General features: G+C 45.3%; 1 protein-coding gene across 5 annotated transcripts in view; it reads right to left on the reverse strand.

The window, feature by feature from the left end:
• Nucleotides 1-8,216: 8,216 nt before the first annotated feature.
• The window catches only part of ZFYVE1 (zinc finger FYVE-type containing 1), a 56,141-nt gene continuing 47,687 nt past the window's right edge, over nt 8,217-16,670 (reverse strand). For all 5 annotated transcript variants that reach the window (XM_038407805.2, XM_038407804.2, XM_043516816.1 and 2 more), the window contains exons 6-12: nt 16,459-16,567; nt 15,744-15,841; nt 15,515-15,632; nt 14,426-14,596; nt 13,220-13,400; nt 12,407-12,520; nt 8,217-10,316 (exon numbers count right to left, since the gene is read on the reverse strand). In XM_038407805.2, the coding sequence (XP_038263733.1) occupies nt 10,084-10,316; nt 12,407-12,520; nt 13,220-13,400; nt 14,426-14,596; nt 15,515-15,632; nt 15,744-15,841; nt 16,459-16,567 (1,024 nt within the window). In that variant the 3' untranslated portion in view covers nt 8,217-10,083. The remainder of the gene's footprint in view (nt 10,317-12,406; nt 12,521-13,219; nt 13,401-14,425; nt 14,597-15,514; nt 15,633-15,743; nt 15,842-16,458; nt 16,568-16,670) is intronic.

Here is a 16,670-nt window from a genome sequence, read left to right on the forward strand (position 1 = left end):
TTTAAATGTAAAAAATACAGTTGGCATTGCCCTGCTCTACCCAATACCACCTTTCACAGGCAGCTTCCTCACTGAAGCTAGGCAGCTGTTTTACATCTTGATTTCATTTGAAAACCAATGCTTTCAATCATTTTTAGCTCCACCTGCTGTAACTTTGTGCTAATTACTCAGCAACCTTCATTTCTTAAGCCCTTAGCAGTAGCACTTTGGTGCCAATGGCTGTGGCCCTGCACAAACTGATTAGCAAAGGATAAGGACCTTTCCACTTTTGTGGAAAATTACAAACTATATATATATCAGGGGTGGCCAAACCACCGCTTGGGAGCCACATGCTCCACCCCATTTTTCACCTACCATACTTGGGGGAGGGGAGCTCAGGGTTTCTGCCCTGTGGTGGGGCTAGGGGCTTCAATCCTGCAGGAAGTGCCTGCCTGGGCTGGGTCTAGGGCCTTTAGGAGAAGCAAGGCTGAAGTCCCAAACCCTGGCAAATGCCTCCTCTGGGGCTGAAGCCCCGAGATCCCCCTCCCCATAGGGCAGAAGACCCTAGCCCCACCACTCCACTGAAGGGTTAAAGCCCTGAGCCCCGGGAGGTGTGCCTGGCTCTCGAACTTCCAAAGATTATTGTATGCAGCTCAGATGGTCGGTAAGTTTGGCCATCCTTGATATATATTTTCTCCCATTTCTGTAATTTTTCATGAATTTTTTTTCAATGAAAAATTTTCAAATCTAATTCTCCCACATTATTTTCACTTTTTGTAAAGTAAAACAGAGGAAAAGGGGATCCCCCCCATCAAAATGAAAAGCTAATCAGTCCCTTTTAATCTATTAGCAGGCAAGGACAAATCTATTACTACCAAAGTCCCAGATCCTGAAAGGTGTTTAGGTGCCTAACTCCCATTGAAATCAATGGGAATTAAGGTACCTAAGCATCTTTGAGGATCTGGGCCAAATTGCTTCTGACAGAGACTTAACTCCAGATATTTGAATGTAGCTACACTAGCTGCTGTTAGTCATTGAAAGCATAGCTTGTTCGATTACACATGAAAAAGGGAAGATGTTCAATTGACAAAAATGAGAGGCCAGCACTTAAACTCTAGCGGGCTGGCTAGAGGTAAGGGAACTACATGTAAAAGAGCCACAGTTAGTTCTCTGTATGGCCAGGTGGAAAACCCAAAAGCTTTCATGCTGTTAGTACACAGGCTAATTGCATTCATAACATCTTGGGAACTGGTCAGTCTCCAAGGGCTTCAGCTGGGGCACTAGGGGATGCTATAGTAGGCAGCTGGGTGGTTTCTAGTTGTTGTGGGGCATGGCAGAGCTATGGATCAAGGAATAATATAAAAAAAAAAGCACACAGTAGTTTTGAGACCATGGTCAGGGGAGGGATTGTCTTGTTTTCTAGACCATGGACAAAAGGCCCAATGCAGGAGTGACAGATCAGGGGGTGTCAATTACAAGTGAGTAAACTGGAGAGAATATAACTCACAGTCCACACGACAGCGGAAGGGTGAGGTTATAGCAGGAAAAGCACAAAACAGGAAGGTCAAAGACAGAAGTTTCTTTTCTTTCATATCCTTCTGCTGATGCTTTTCCTGTCACAACCCTGCTATTCCACCCTCTGGTTGTCTTAAGTTCTAGTAGTCTATAGTCACTGTGTGCTATATATATATATATATATATATATATATACACACACACCTTCTGTTGCCTCTGAATTTGGCCCAAAGATTTCCACAGTGTGGGGCCATCTGAAAGTGAACAAATTTATAGTAACAGATAAACCTCCTACTGTGTCTGGCTCAAATTGGAGAGGAAAATCCATCCTGTCTATTCTGAGGAACATACACCACTTTACATGTAACTGATACAGTCAGCTCATTTGAAGTAAATAAGTCTGAGCAAAGAATAAAATCATCTACGTTTCCTCTTCCTGAAATCTGAGCTGCTTACTGTACACCTTGTGTAAAGAATTATTTTCACACTTGAGCAAACTGTCAGGCATATTTGCATGTCAATTCACAATTCTTATTTTAATCAGTTTTTTTTTTCCACACTTGCTACAAAAGATGTAGAGGTTTCTTGATCCACTGTGAATCTGCCATCACTTTTCTGGCAAAAAAATACTACCAAACACAGACTACTTCATTCTGTAAATCAAAACAGTCTGTTATCTTGTCACATCTCCGACAGACTGAAATTAATAATCTTGCCAAGACACATGTTCACTGCAGCCACTGAAACATTACCATTCAAGTGAACTGTGAAAGTTGGTGCAAAGGCCAAACTCCCACCTTGATTTACAAGATTTTAACTGTGACTCACTAATCCGTAATCTACAAAACCCACAAACTAGTCTTGGAAATGTACTGAAAGAGAGTGGCATTTTTCATTTAACAGGGAAATAAAGTTTTGCTTTTAACCCAGTGATGTTTCATTCCTCAATTCCAATAGTAAGTGTTTTCCCCATCTCCCAAGTGAACTTCATTCAACTACTAGACCTCTTCCAGGTTGACGACATGAAGCAACCTCCAGTTTGGGCTTTTCCAGAGCTCAGGAAAGGTTACTGATGCTTGGAGGTGGACTTTTGCAGGAGTCACTCCATTTAGATGCTGTGGGAGTGTCTGTTGTACAGTGCCTGGCACAATGGGATTCTAGTCCATGGCTAGGGCTCCTAAGTTGTTATGGTAATACAAATAAATAATAATGAGCAAAAATGAGTTTTTCGGATCCTTCTTTTCCTAGTAAAAACCCATGTCTTCAAAATGGGGTTTCTGCTTCCTGTCCTGGATGCTGCAGTGTTAGCTGCTTAACGCTCTGAAGCATTAAGTAGGTAACACTCATTTTTCATATTGTTTTCCCAGTTAGTTTATGCTGCTGCAGAAATACAGAGCGTTGTCCAAGTTCAAGGGAGAGGAGCTTGTTCAAAGCCATTTTCTTATGAAACACTAATGCCTCAAGCATAGAAATCTGGTAATCACAGCTCCTGCTGGGCTCAGTTAATGCACACATTCTAGGCATATTTATCTCCTTTAAGTGCCTGATCCAATGCCCATTTAAGTCAACATGAATCTTTCCATTGACTTCACTAGGAGATGAACAAGGCTCTCAACCAGCAGCTAGTGCTGAGCCCTCGAGGAACCCCTGGCTTTCTCATGAGGACTGTATTCCAACATGAGAGCAGGATCTTGAATTTGACTCTCCTTTTGGAGCAGGGAAGGGTCTAAAGGAAAAGTCTGACACGGCTCTATTCTCCCCACACTCCTGATACCTGATGCTGTCAGAACAGGGAGAGGGGCGGGCCCCCAGTAGACAGCTTGGAGCAGTACAGGAACTCACTTAAAGTCGTCCCAGTTAACATGGTTACGTTGCTGATCAATTAGGGAACATGCTCATTTAAAGTTGTGCAATGCTCCGTTCTAATTTTGTTTGGCAGCTGCCTGCTTTGTCCGCTGCTTGCAGGGAGAGCAGCCCGTTGCAGCGAGCTGGTGGGGGCTTGGAACCAGGGTGAAGCGGCAGCCCCGCTATCAGCTCCCTGCTCCCCTAAGTTCCCTGTGCAGCAGCCGCCCAGCAGGCTATCAGCTGCCAGCAGTTCAGCTGTCCCTCTCCCCACTGCCATGTGCTGCTCCCCGAGACTCCTGCTTCCTGTGGGGGGAGGGGAAGAAGAGGGGGGCTAATGTCAGGGTGTCCCCCTCCCTGCTGCTCCTGCACCCCGCTTACCCCATCTTCCACAGAGCAGGGGCAGGACACAGAGGAAGGAAGCTGCTGCCTTAGGCAGCAGCTGCGGTCTGGTCTCAGCTTCCTGATCTAATTAACAAGGCAGTGTACTTCTGACCCCACTCTTCATACTTAAAGGGGAAATGCACATCTCTAACTCTGAAACACACACAGGGTGTCAGAGTAGCAGCCGTGTTAGTCTGTATTCGCAAAAAGAAAAGGAGTACTTGTGGCACCTTAGAGACTGCGTCTCTGTCTCTGTCTGCCCTCCCTCCTTTCCTGCTGCCTTGTAGAGTGAGAGAGTTAACCCTTGAGGGCTCAGCCAATTGCTAGATCATCATTTAGTAGTAACAGGTTTCAGAGTAGCAGCCGTGTTAGTCTGTATTCTCAAAAAGAAAAGGAGTACTTGTGGCACCTTAGAGACTAACAAATTTATTAGAGCATAAGCTTTCGTGAGCTACAGCTCACTTCATCGGATGCATTTGGTGGAAAAAACAGAGTAGAGATTTATATACACACACACAGAGAACATGAAACAATGGGTTTATCATACACACTGTAAGGAGAGTGATCACTTAAGATAAGCCATCACCAACAGCAGGGGGGGGAAGGAGGAAAACCTTTCATGGTGACAAGCAGGTAGGCTAATTCCAGCAGTTAACAAGAATATCAGAGGAACAGTGGGGGGTGGGGTGGGAGGGAGAAATACCATGGGGAAATAGTTTTACTTTGTGTAATGACTCATCCATTCCCAGTCTCTATTCAAGCCTAAGTTAATTGTAACCAATTAATTGTAAGTTAATTGTATCCACTTTCTACAAGCCATTACCCTCTGATCCCACTGAGAGTTACCAAAAGAAACTACAGCATTTGCTCAAGAAACTCCCTGAAAAAGCACAAGAACAAATCCGCACAGACACACCCCTGGAGCCAGGACCTGGGGTATTCTATCTGCTACCCAAGATCCATAAACCTGGAAATCCTGGACGCCCCATCATCTCAGGCATTGGCACCCTGACAGCAGGATTGTCTGGCTATGTAGACTCCCTCCTCAGGCCCTTCGTTACCAGCACTCCCAGCTATCTTCGAGACACCACCGATTTCCTGAGGAAACTACAGTCCATTGGTGATCTTCCTAAAAACACCATCCTAGCCACTATGGATGTAGAAGCCCTCTACACCAATATTCCACACAAAGATGGACTACAAGCCGTCAGGAACAGTATCCCCGATACTGTCACGGCTAACCTGGTGGCAGAACTTTGTGACTTTGTCCTGACCCATAACTATTTCACATTTGGTGACAATGTATACCTTCAAATCAGCGGCACTGCGATGGGTACCCGCATGGCCCCACAGTATGCCAACATTTTTATGGCTGACTTAGAACAACGCTTCCTCAGCTCTCGTTCCCTAATGCCCCTACTCTACTTGCGCTACATTGATGACATCTTCATCATCTGGACCCATGGAAAAGAAGCTCTTGAGGAATTCCACCATGATTTCAACAATTTCCATCCCACCATCAACCTCAGCCTGGACCAGTCCACACAAGAGATCCACTTCCTGGACACTACGGTGCTAATAAGCGATGGTCACATAAACACCACCCTATATCGGAAACCTACTGACCGCTATTCCTACCTACATGCCTCTAGCTTTCATCCAGATCATACCACTCGATCCATTGTCTACAGCCAAGCGCTACGATATAACCGCATTTGCTCCAACCCCTCAGACAGAGACAAACACCTACAAGATCTCTATCATGCATTCCTACAACTACAGTACCCACCTGCTGAAGTGAAGAAACAGATTGACAGAGCCAGAAGAGTACCCAGAAGTCACCTACTACAGGACAGGCCCAACAAAGAAAACAACAGAACGCCACTAGCCATCACCTTCAGCCCCCAACTAAAACCCCTCCAACGCATCATCAAGGATCTACAACCTATCCTGAAGGACGAGCCATCGCTCTCTCAGATCTTGGGAGATAGACCAGTCCTTGCTTACAGACAGCCCCCCAATCTGAAGCAAATACTCACCAGCAACCACACACCACACAACAGAACCACTAACCCAGGAACCTATCCTTGCAACAAAGCCCGTTGCCAACTCTGTCCACATATCTATTCAGGGGATACCATCATAGGGCCTAATCACATCAGCCACACTATCAGAGGCTCCTTCACCTGCGCATCTACCAATGTGATATATGCCATCATGTGCCAGCAATGCCCCTCTGCCATGTACATTGGCCAAACTGGACAGTCTCTACGTAAAAGAATGAATGGACACAAATCAGACATCAAGAATTATAACATTCAAAAACCAGTTGGAGAACACTTCAATCTCTCTGGTCACTCGATCACAGACCTAAGAGTGGCTATACTTCAACAAAAAAGCTTCAAAAACAGACTCCAACGAGAGACTGCTGAATTGGAATTAATTTGCAAACTGGATACCATTAACTTAGGCTTGAATAGAGACTGGGAATGGATGAGTCATTACACAAAGTAAAACTATTTCCCCATGGTATTTCTCCCTCCCACCCCACCCCCCACTGTTCCTCTGATATTCTTGTTAACTGCTGGAATTAGCCTACCTGCTTGTCACCATGAAAGGTTTTCCTCCTTCCCCCCCCTGCTGTTGGTGATGGCTTATCTTAAGTGATCACTCTCCTTACAGTGTGTATGATAAACCCATTGTTTCATGTTCTCTGTGTGTGTGTATATAAATCTCTACTCTGTTTTTTCCACCAAATGCATCCGATGAAGTGAGCTGTAGCTCACGAAAGCTTATGCTCTAATAAATTTGTTAGTCTCTAAGGTGCCACAAGTACTCCTTTTCTTATTTAGTAGTAAGGCATTCCCTGGCAAATATCCCACCCTCTGACTTCTCCACCTCAACCAAGCTTCACAATCATCATAGCTCTGTACCAATATTAAACTGTTTGTTTAAAACTTATACTCTGTGTGTGTGTGTGTGTGTATATAAAATATAGTCTTTTGTCTGGTGAAAAAAATTTCCCTGGAACCTTAACCCCCTCATTTAGATTAAGTCTTATGGGGAAATTGGATTCATTTAACATCATTTTGCTTAAAGTTGCATTTTTCAGTAACATAACTACAACCTTAAGTGAGGAGTTCCTGTATCGCATAGGACAAAGCACAGTACATTAAAACTTAGGCCTTGGGCATGGCTACACTTGCAGATGTAGAGCGCTTTGAGTTAAACCAGCCTTTGTAGAGGGCAGTAGGGAAAGTGCTGCAATCTCTCCATGCTGACAGCTACAAGCACACTGGCCTGGCCACATTTGTGGCACTTGCAGTGGCATTGGGAGCAGTGCATTGTGGGCAGCTATCCCAGCATGTAAGTGACTGCAACGTGCTTTTCAAGTGGGGTAGAGTGTGACAGGGAGCGTGTTGTGTGTATGTGGGGGGAGAGAGTGCGTTTTTGGGGGGCTGAGAGCATGTCAGCATGCTGTCTTGTAAGTTCAGCCAGCAGCAGACCCCGCTCCCCCTCCCCGCCTTCTCTCTCACACACGGCATTCCACAGTAATGGTTGCTTTGTCTCAGAGCAGATAAGTAGCCAGCTGTCAGAAACGGAGCTTTCAAAGGGCATATCCGCAATCCTGCAGCAATTCAAAAACAATGACAAGAGTGGCTACTTGACTCAAGGGGATTATGGGACATTTCCGGAGGCTGATCAGGGCACAGTAAAGCTACACCTCGTTCACACTCCAGCGGGGGCGCAGCAAATGTTATTCAACTCGCTGAGGGGGAGTATCATTAACGCTGTAGCTGCGGAGTCAGAGCGCTCCACATGCCTTGCCAGTGTGGATGGGTAGTGAGCTAGTGCGCCCGGGGTTCCTTTATTGCGCTGTAACTCGCAAGTGCAGCCAAGCCCCTTGTCTATCTGGGAAAGTTGCATCAGTATAACCTAAGGTGTGAACTTAAACTGATGCAAACCCCCATGTACACTCTTATTCTGATATAAAACTGGTTTATTTCACATTAGTTTAAATGGATTAGGAACAGCTTTAAATTAAACTGAAATAAGCCACTTAAACTGAAATAAGAGTCCACACGGGAATTTAAACTGGTTTGAAATAGATGTTAGTTAAACCAGAGCAACTTTCCTGTGTAGACATGGCCTTAGCCGAGTCTCTTACCTTTCCTGTTGCTACCTTATTTAGGGTTACCTGTTGCCCTCTTCTATATTTTACTGATGCTCAGCTACAATATTTCCCCTGACATCAACCCCATTTCAGGTAAGCACAACAAAAGGGCTCTTGCTTTGCTGACAAGATCTCAGCATGGTCCCAACACCCTAGAGCACTAGAACTGTCAGTCGGGATTGGACTCCATGTCCTAAGAGGCACTCGGATACCACCGCAATGTGTGTGATAGAAATGCATAGACATCACTTTGTCTTAAATGGACTGAGGCAGTACATCTGCCTGTGGCAGGACAACATTCTGACAGTCAATGACACAGAGATTCTGAAGTGAAGATTTTATACAAGGAATGTCATAGATGGTTTCTCTTTGTGCATTAACATGGTAGTAAAGCTACATGCATGGAAGCCACATAGGACATGGCCTTCAAACCAACAACAAATATTAATTGTATTGTCCATCTCCGATTCAAAAATAAACAGCTCAAAGTGCAGAGCTATGCTGTAAAATGTCTTTTCTAAGACAGGACTGTTACCCACTCGTATCCCCCACTCCCTTCCAGGTGACTTATCAGCTTATGGCAGCCTTTGATTATAAAATACAAGTCAGTCTCTGGAAGTTTAACCAGCAGGGAAGGTTTCCTACCACACATTCCATTTCAGCTTCGGCTGAAGTCTGGGAACGGATGCCTGGGGCAGTCACTTTGCAAACAGGTTTCTTCGGGGGTGAGAGCAAGAACTATTAGTTAAAAGGCCAAAGCCAGCACACTTGTTCAGAAGGTCTAGTCTTTTATAGCAGTTAATTTAATAATATAGTCCTAACAGAGGATGTCAATCATTGAGCTACACAATAGGTAGGACTAAATCAGTTTCAGAGTATCGTGTCAAACTCCAGCCACTACAATTGGAGACAAGTCCCCTCCATGGCAGCATCCCTTGTCTACATAAGCCAGAAGTTCAGTTCATGATGGTCTCTTTATTTCTTGTCATGAGAGCCAAAATCCACAGAAAGGGAGCGTATCAGTTGCGTGCAGTGGTTTGCTCATTGCTGATAAATTCAGTGGTTCAATGCAGGCCTTTATGGAAGGGTAAAGTCCAGTGAGTGCCACTTGCTAGGAGCTGAGAAGAGATTCCTGTTTTCCAGCTGGTTTGGTTGGTTGGTTGTTGTTTTTATAAGAAAGATCACAGTCAAATCTGTGCCATTTCTATGCAGCCATCTGCAAGACCATTGGTGGCACCATGGATTTGGGGACCCTTTAAAACTTTAGGAAGTCTAGCAAACACTAGACTGCAGGTCATGTGATCTTCCAGAAAACTGGCACTTGCCTCCTTCTGGTCACAAGCCCCTTAGTTTCTGACAAACCTCATAAAGCAGTTGAAGTCCTCCAGAAAGAAATCCAAGCGCATGGGAACGTGGTCAAGAAGAGCGAGGCACTGCTACCTTGTGCTGACATGGAAATGGCTTCTACCACAGATGCCCTAGCATTTCCCATATCATTTGTTCTCCTTTCAACAACTCTAGCTTGGTCTCTGCCATGGTGCTAGGTTCACCTCCACTTGCCTGCACTGCAGTCCCATGACCTGCCAGACTAGCATTTGTGACCACAATTCAAATAGATCTTGCAAACCCTTTAGTGCCAGCAGGTGGAGCCTCCAGAGGCAGGGACCTTCCCATTATCAGATGCAATTCATGCATCAATGTTTGGGGAGCCTTGGACCCTCCTGGCAGCAAAGGGTCCAAACCTTTACAATAGGACCATGTGATGAGCAAAACGCTTCAAGGGAAGAATTAGAAGGCACTGCAGTGGCTATGAATTCAACCCAATACAGCAGGGTCCCGCTGCATCTCTTATTTGAACTAGAAATATTCAAAACTTCACTAGCCACCGGCGTCCTTAACATACTAAATTGTATAGATATAGATGTTTAAACTGGAATAAAATACACTGGATTTTGGGTTGCTCATTTATATGAGTTCCCCCCTTCCCCAATCAATTTACAATTAAAACCTGAAGGTCCAGTTTACTCACTTGAGCTCATGTCCCAGCATTCCAAGATGGGTAGAACATGAAAGCAGGCCGGAGATCAGAAACATGCACTCTGGCTGCTATAGGTGAAAGGGAGACCAAATATTTTTTTCTAACCCTGAGAACCTACGGAATTGTGAAGGACCCGGACAGGAAGCTGGGGTTAAAGATCACCGGGTTTCTTATTGCAGTTAAAACAGACTCGCACTGGATGATCCCATCCGCGGGAAGGGACCGCTCGGCGCTCGTTAGAACATTCATCACAGAATCCCTGGCCACAGGCTCGACAGTGGTGTTTAGAGAGTTTGATGTTGAACTCCTTCTGGCAGTTGTGGCAGTGCAGGATTTCATGATCCGGCACCCAGTAAGCAGGTCTAGCAGCATCTTTCACGAGCCCTACAAAGGATTAGAAAGAACCACAGCAATTAGAATGTCTCCTGTTCTTTGCTAAGGCAGAGGAGGGGAAGGACCCAAGGACTACCAGCCATGTCTGTGCCTTTCCAAGGAGCTCATTACAGAAATTGTTAAGATCTGCCCACAGAACACTTCATTCTAGCAGGCATCTGCTAGTAGTTCAGGCTATTCCAAATCTTTCATATTCTGCCCCTATACAATTCAATGGCATTGTTTTAATGGGGACCCTACCACCACTACACCACTGTTTAATAAATAATAATAATTAGTAATTAGTTAGAGCTGGTTTGGTAGCCCTAGAGAATGAAATCAAATAGGCACAACATGCACTGGAAGCTTCCCCTCCACATTCAACCCTGACCAAATCAGGGGCCAGATAGCAGATCAGTCTCCAAGTCTCTCTCAGTCCTAGACCTTTGTGCTAAGACTGCCACCCAGGATACCAATTTATAGCACATGATGTGGATGCCTGTCTACTAGTAACCAGACTGAGAACTCCAGTTCATTTCACATCAGGCACCAAATAGCGTCAATGGCTTACAACACTTGTTGACTACTGACCTTGGCTGGATTTGGACCAGTGACCTGAACATGAAAATTCCTGCATTAAATCTTATTCAGTCTGGAATATCAGGTTAAGTAGATCTAATAGATCTCGGGGGACCATACAGCCCACAATGTCATGGGCTTCTTGTAGTTCACATGTGGAAGTAGGGCAGCTATTATTCTTAAACCCTAGTCTTGGCTCCTCAAGAGAACAGGGTAATCAAATCTCCCTGAATGACTGGAATGATCCCACAATCAGAGTATTATGCCAAGAAAGGCAGAGATTCTGGGCTGGGAAAAAAGCACAGCCCCACTTTACTATTTTTTTGCCATTTTTTGCAGAAGGCCATCTAGGGTAAGTGGAGGTGGACACCTTCTCCAGCCATGACTCATTCAGAGAACATTGGCTTTCTCTGCCTTATCTTCCATTCATTGTGGTTCAGCTGGGTGGTCAAACAATCTCACCATCACTCTTTCAGGTATCAGAGTAGGAGCCAGGTTAGTCTGTATCCGCAAAAAGAAAAGGAGGACTTGTGGCACCTTAGAGACTAACCAATTTATTTGAGCATAAGCTTTCATGAGCTACAGCTCACTTCATCCGATGAAGTGACCTGTAGCTCACAAAAGCTTATGCTCAAATAAATTGGTTAGTCTCTAAGTTGCCACAAGTCCTCCTTTTCTTCTTTCAGGTATGCGTGCAATGGTGGTAACACCAACATCTGGCAGCTTCGTTCCTGCTTCCATTTTATTAGATAATAAAATATCTGCCAGCCTGATTAAATTCCAGACAGAGCAATGGAGAGAAGGTCTGATCAGTGGTTAATGCAATTTATCACCCTCTACTGCTGTTTACTTCCTATGGGGATTTGGTCAGCAGAACAAACAGCAGTTCAGCTGTGGAACAACATTTAAACCCAGATATCTTGCTGCGGCACCTGGGCTGGTACCCAGTGCACTAACAACCAGCACACTGTCATTGTACTAAGTTCAGCATTAAGGGCTATCCTCCCAGTTCCTGGATGTTTAAATGTCTTGGTCCTGATTTCCAGAAGTGCTGAGCACCCGTAGATCCCAATTATGTCAACTGCAGCTGCAGGCATTCAGAACCGCTAAATAACCTGATAAAATGTCTCATAGTTTGGTCACGATTTTTTAAGTACAGCCTAGGAAACTCAGTCTGGCAGATCACTGCAATAATCCTGCTGGCGTATCGGGAAGAAGTGACACTCAGAACTCAAGGATCTGTGATGCTGCACTGTGGAGAGAATAGAAGTGAGGAGGCGTAAACTGGAAAAAAAATTGCTGAGAAAGTAGAGGAAACATAGGAAGAGAGCTTGGCAGGGCCCATGGCCCAGCAGGAGCAGAAGTCAGAAGGGGGACCCTCGACCCACATTGGCCCCCTGAGACAAGAAGTGTTAGTGTGCCATGCCAGCTCATTTCAAGCACTGAAGTTTAACAAACAGCTCTGACATACGCAACCAACATGTTCTTAGATAGAAAAACAATTGGAAGCAAAGAGCACCCACCTAGTGGGATGTCTATGGCAGTCACCACAGCTCCAAGAGTGTTCTGCACTGCCTCACCAACCTTCCTGGCAATCAGTGTCCCACCTTCCTCCTCTGTCTGTGACTCGGGCACATCTGCATGATAGAAGAGTTATGGTTCAAAACGCAAGCCACAGTTCCTGCCAAGTCTCAGTTAATTTGTATTATCAGAGAAACTAATGTTAAACCAAGGTAACTTGGTTGGTTAGGTGCAGTACCCGTAGCGTAGGCCTGGGCTCTCTGGCATCCCAGTGTAGCCAAACACCATTCAGCCTTTATTTCACACCCACCGTGCCTTCCCTGGGGAAATTTGCATGACCTTCACTGTTACACTTTTCTTCCACCCACATGGACAAGACAGTCTGCTCAAGATCAGTGCAGGGGGATGCTATCTCCCAACCAGCAGGAGATGTTGCCTTCTGGGATATTGGGATAAGGTCCAATTTAGAAATAATTCCTCCAAGAGATTGGATTTTTCAGTAATTTCTCGTGAATGGTATTTGCAGTAAAAAGGGTCTCTCAGAGTTCATCTGCTTTCCCCACCAGAAGCATTCACAAACATGATTTCAAATCCTGCTCTGAGGTGGTGTGTACCCAAAAGAATGGCACCATCTACACCCATTACAAGGGCATCAGTCGGCAGGTTGGATCAGCCAACTTCCCTATCTGCCCTAGAATGGGGCTTTTGATAGAAAATCAGTGGTAAGCTTTCAGACTCAACATATGGTTAATGCTGACAGGAAGGTGGAGAATTTCCCTCCATTCCCAGAACGAGCATAGTCAGGTCAGCATTACCTAACCGGATGCCCCTGCTGTCATGGCAGTTGTCACACACTCTCACTGGCGCCGGTCCCCAGCCCCGCTCAGGGACGGGGCGGGTCTTGGAAGAGCAGCTATCGCAGAAGCCTTCCCCGCAGGCCCGGCAGTGATGTTTAGTATCATTATCTTTAAAGGACGTGCCACACTTGTTGCAATTCTGAACAAGACAAACCAGAAAGAGAAACTATTAGTTTGATTTTCCTAATTATCTCCAATTAGAAAAGCGTCCGAGAGCTGGATCACGAGATGGCAGGGACCGTGGCACCTATGAAATTGACTGGATCCTGCACGAGTGGGGAAAGTATTGTAAGTCTCACAGTTAACTGATCTGTACTTGCACTGCAGAGACTTTTTGATGTCTTTCACTGAAGTGTCTTGGGCATAGACACTACTTGGGGTGGTGCCAGCATTGTCCTTCTGGCTCAATGACTTCATACCCAAAGAAGGGACCCCTGGGAAGACGAGCATGCTGTGGCTAGGCCAGCAGCATTACCATGAACCCTGTGGTTACAGCCGTGAATTGTTATAGCTATGCTTTCTTGGGTGCCTACAGAACTGGGCAGTTGACCTGTGAACACTTGAAGGTTTTGGAAAACAAAGATAAGATGGTCATTTCCAGTTTAGTCATCTGCCTAATTCCTGTTATATGCTTTCTCAAAGGAGTTGGGAGTCTCTCTCTAATTGAATTGTAAGGGCCAAGTATTCATCTCCAGCTTCATATTTTGTACAAATTGGTTGCACTTTCAAAAGTGGGAATGCAAAAATGGGAGGCCAGGACTTCAACTTTGATTTTTTATACTCAAGAGCAAGTATGTGGGATTTTTATCAGCAGTGTTGATGGTGGGAATGGGTCAAACTTGAAAAAGCAGGAAGGGTCAGTGGAATAATAAGGGGACAAATTGCACATCCAGGGAAGAAGGCATCTGACATGATCTTTCTCAGGCCAAGCCAAGAACGTGAATAGCAAGGGTCCTTGCCGTTGGCTCTGAAGAGCTGCAGGAGATGGGTGGGCTGCAGTTTGCAATCCACAGGAGACGAGGCACCTGAAATCTATCAGATTTTTTTTAACTGGTTATTTTGTCATTTTATTTTTTGGAGAAGGTGTGGAGGAAGGGTTATGTTCAGCTAAGCAAAGGGAGGAGGTTCCCTCAACAGCATGAAAGCACAGCAGCTGCTACATACCAGGATTTGAGAGTTGGGTCTCCAATAGGCAGGGGCAATCTGGTCCGTCAGCCAAGAGGTCACAGCTTTTGTGGGTCCCAGGCTGAGCTCAGACACAGACTGTGCCATGAAATTCATCCCATCCAACAGGCGCTGAGCTGCATTGTTGTTGTCTTTCAGAAATCCATCTGTCTATAACACAATGGGGATTTACATGAAAATGGAAAAACAGAGAAGGAAACGTTTACTTCTCCTGAGCAGATGCTTCTTGGAGCAAATGCCCGTCCACTGCTGCTGTTAAAATGGAGAACACCACCTGGAAGAATCACACTCCCATCTTTTTTAGAGAGAGGGGATGTTTTAATGGTTTAAATATTCACACTAGGAGTCCAAATGTTGACAAAGTCAACCTAGTTCTTCATCCTTCCAAGGTAGGCTGAGCACTTTTCAATTTACTAAAAAAGAAAAGGAGTACTTGTGGCACCTTAGAGACTAACAAATTTGTTAGTCTCTAAGATGCCACAAGTACTCCTTTTCTTTTTGCGAATACAGACTAACACGGCTGCTACTATGAAACCTTTCAATTTACTGTGTGCAAGACTTTCAGTGGGACCTTAAAAAATAAGGTCCTGTCCTGACTCCTGTCTCATGTGGATATTGACTATCCCATTGCACTTTCTGTAAGAATAGGAGGTTTGCTCATATGTCCCTTACTCCCATGGTTGTCCAGCATGCTGTGCAGCAGGTGGCTGTATTTCAGTGGGGATGTATGTAAGGAGCATTTTGGGATGAGAACCCACTATAAAAATGTAGAAATAATTTTACTTATTAATCAGAGATGGGAAAGACCTGTAGGTTTTCTAACTCATCTCTTGGGGACCGCTGCAATATCATGATGTGTCCAATCCAGTTTTTAATGTCCACTTGGGCAAAACTTGGCTGCCTCTTGCTCTGAGGATGCCCATCCTCAAGGGGCTCCATACTTCAAGCAGCAGGGGCAGCTGCCATAGCAAGAGTCAGTCTATTTGTTCTGCCATTATGCAAAAAAAAAAAAAAAAAAAAAGAAATGAAATAACCACCCAACCTCCAAAGCACCCCAAAAAGACTTACTCCTGGCCAGACATGCTCAATTTCTGTCCTCACCACTGTGTCCACAGGATCTTGGTTTCCAAACCAGTACTGCCGGCTGCGGTACACCACTCCACAGTTGGGGCACTCAATCACATACCTGCAGTGAGGAACAAGGAGAACTGGTTACCTAGCAAGGGACTGGAGGCCCAAAGGAGTTGGCAAAGGAAAGGAAAGGGAGAGCAGAAAGACCGCCTGCTCCTGCACTCACCCTGACCAGGCGTACTTGGCAAGGCCCATCCAAGGGGAATCAGTGGAAGCAGATGTTTTTGGCACCACACTGACCTCCTTCCCACGCTCGTAACAGGCCTGGAACAGGAGTGTTTGATTAGAATCACATGTTTTGGCATCCCAGACACCAAGTCTCATGTGACTGTTTGATCACGAGTTGGTTTAAAGGCTTTATCTGGTGTGTGTTTGTGGAGATGGTTTGCTAAAGGGGCCACATGAAGGACCCCATCATTGATAATGGAATTTTTGTGCATTATAATCCAAATGATGTCATTTGCCTAAACAACAATAAAAATATGGCTGTGGGTGAAGTAACCCCCAGGCTCCTCCACGTGACCTTTGAATTACATACACTCCCCCCCAAAAAATCAACATTAGGGGTGGAGGGAAGGAAATAGGGAGAGCAATTCAGGGGCTTATCCATTCAGTGTACTGAGACTGAAGAGCAACATCTAATGCTTAACCTGTCCTGGGAAATGGCAGCAGCGCAGCCCTCGGTGATTCAGCCAGCGAAACATGCAAGCAGTGCGACTGGGCTGCCGGCAAACAGAACAATTACTAAAGAACTGTTAAAGATCGACAGGAATCCTGTTGCTATGAGTCTTCAACAGAAAAGAGGAGCAAGACCACAGGTACATGTGAGTAACACTTCTCCCTCTCCAGGTACTAGACCCTGTCCCTAGGTTTCTGCTTACCTTGCAGGTATAGACTCTGTTATCGTACTGGTGGGAGTATCTGCATCGGCTCTTGGCTTCATGAGGAACTCCTTCTTTGGCATGGTTCATGCTGTTCTTACAGCCACACCTGGAGTTCAGAAGCAAACAGTGAGCAGGCTAGAGAGTCGCGGATACAGGACAGATCTCGGTATAAGGTCAGCTAAGTTGCCAGAACTAAAACTAGGTTTTAT

The sequence above is a fragment of the Dermochelys coriacea genome, chromosome 6, assembly GCF_009764565.3.
Source record: "Dermochelys coriacea isolate rDerCor1 chromosome 6, rDerCor1.pri.v4, whole genome shotgun sequence".
NCBI classification, from domain to species: Eukaryota; Metazoa; Chordata; order Testudines; family Dermochelyidae; genus Dermochelys; species Dermochelys coriacea.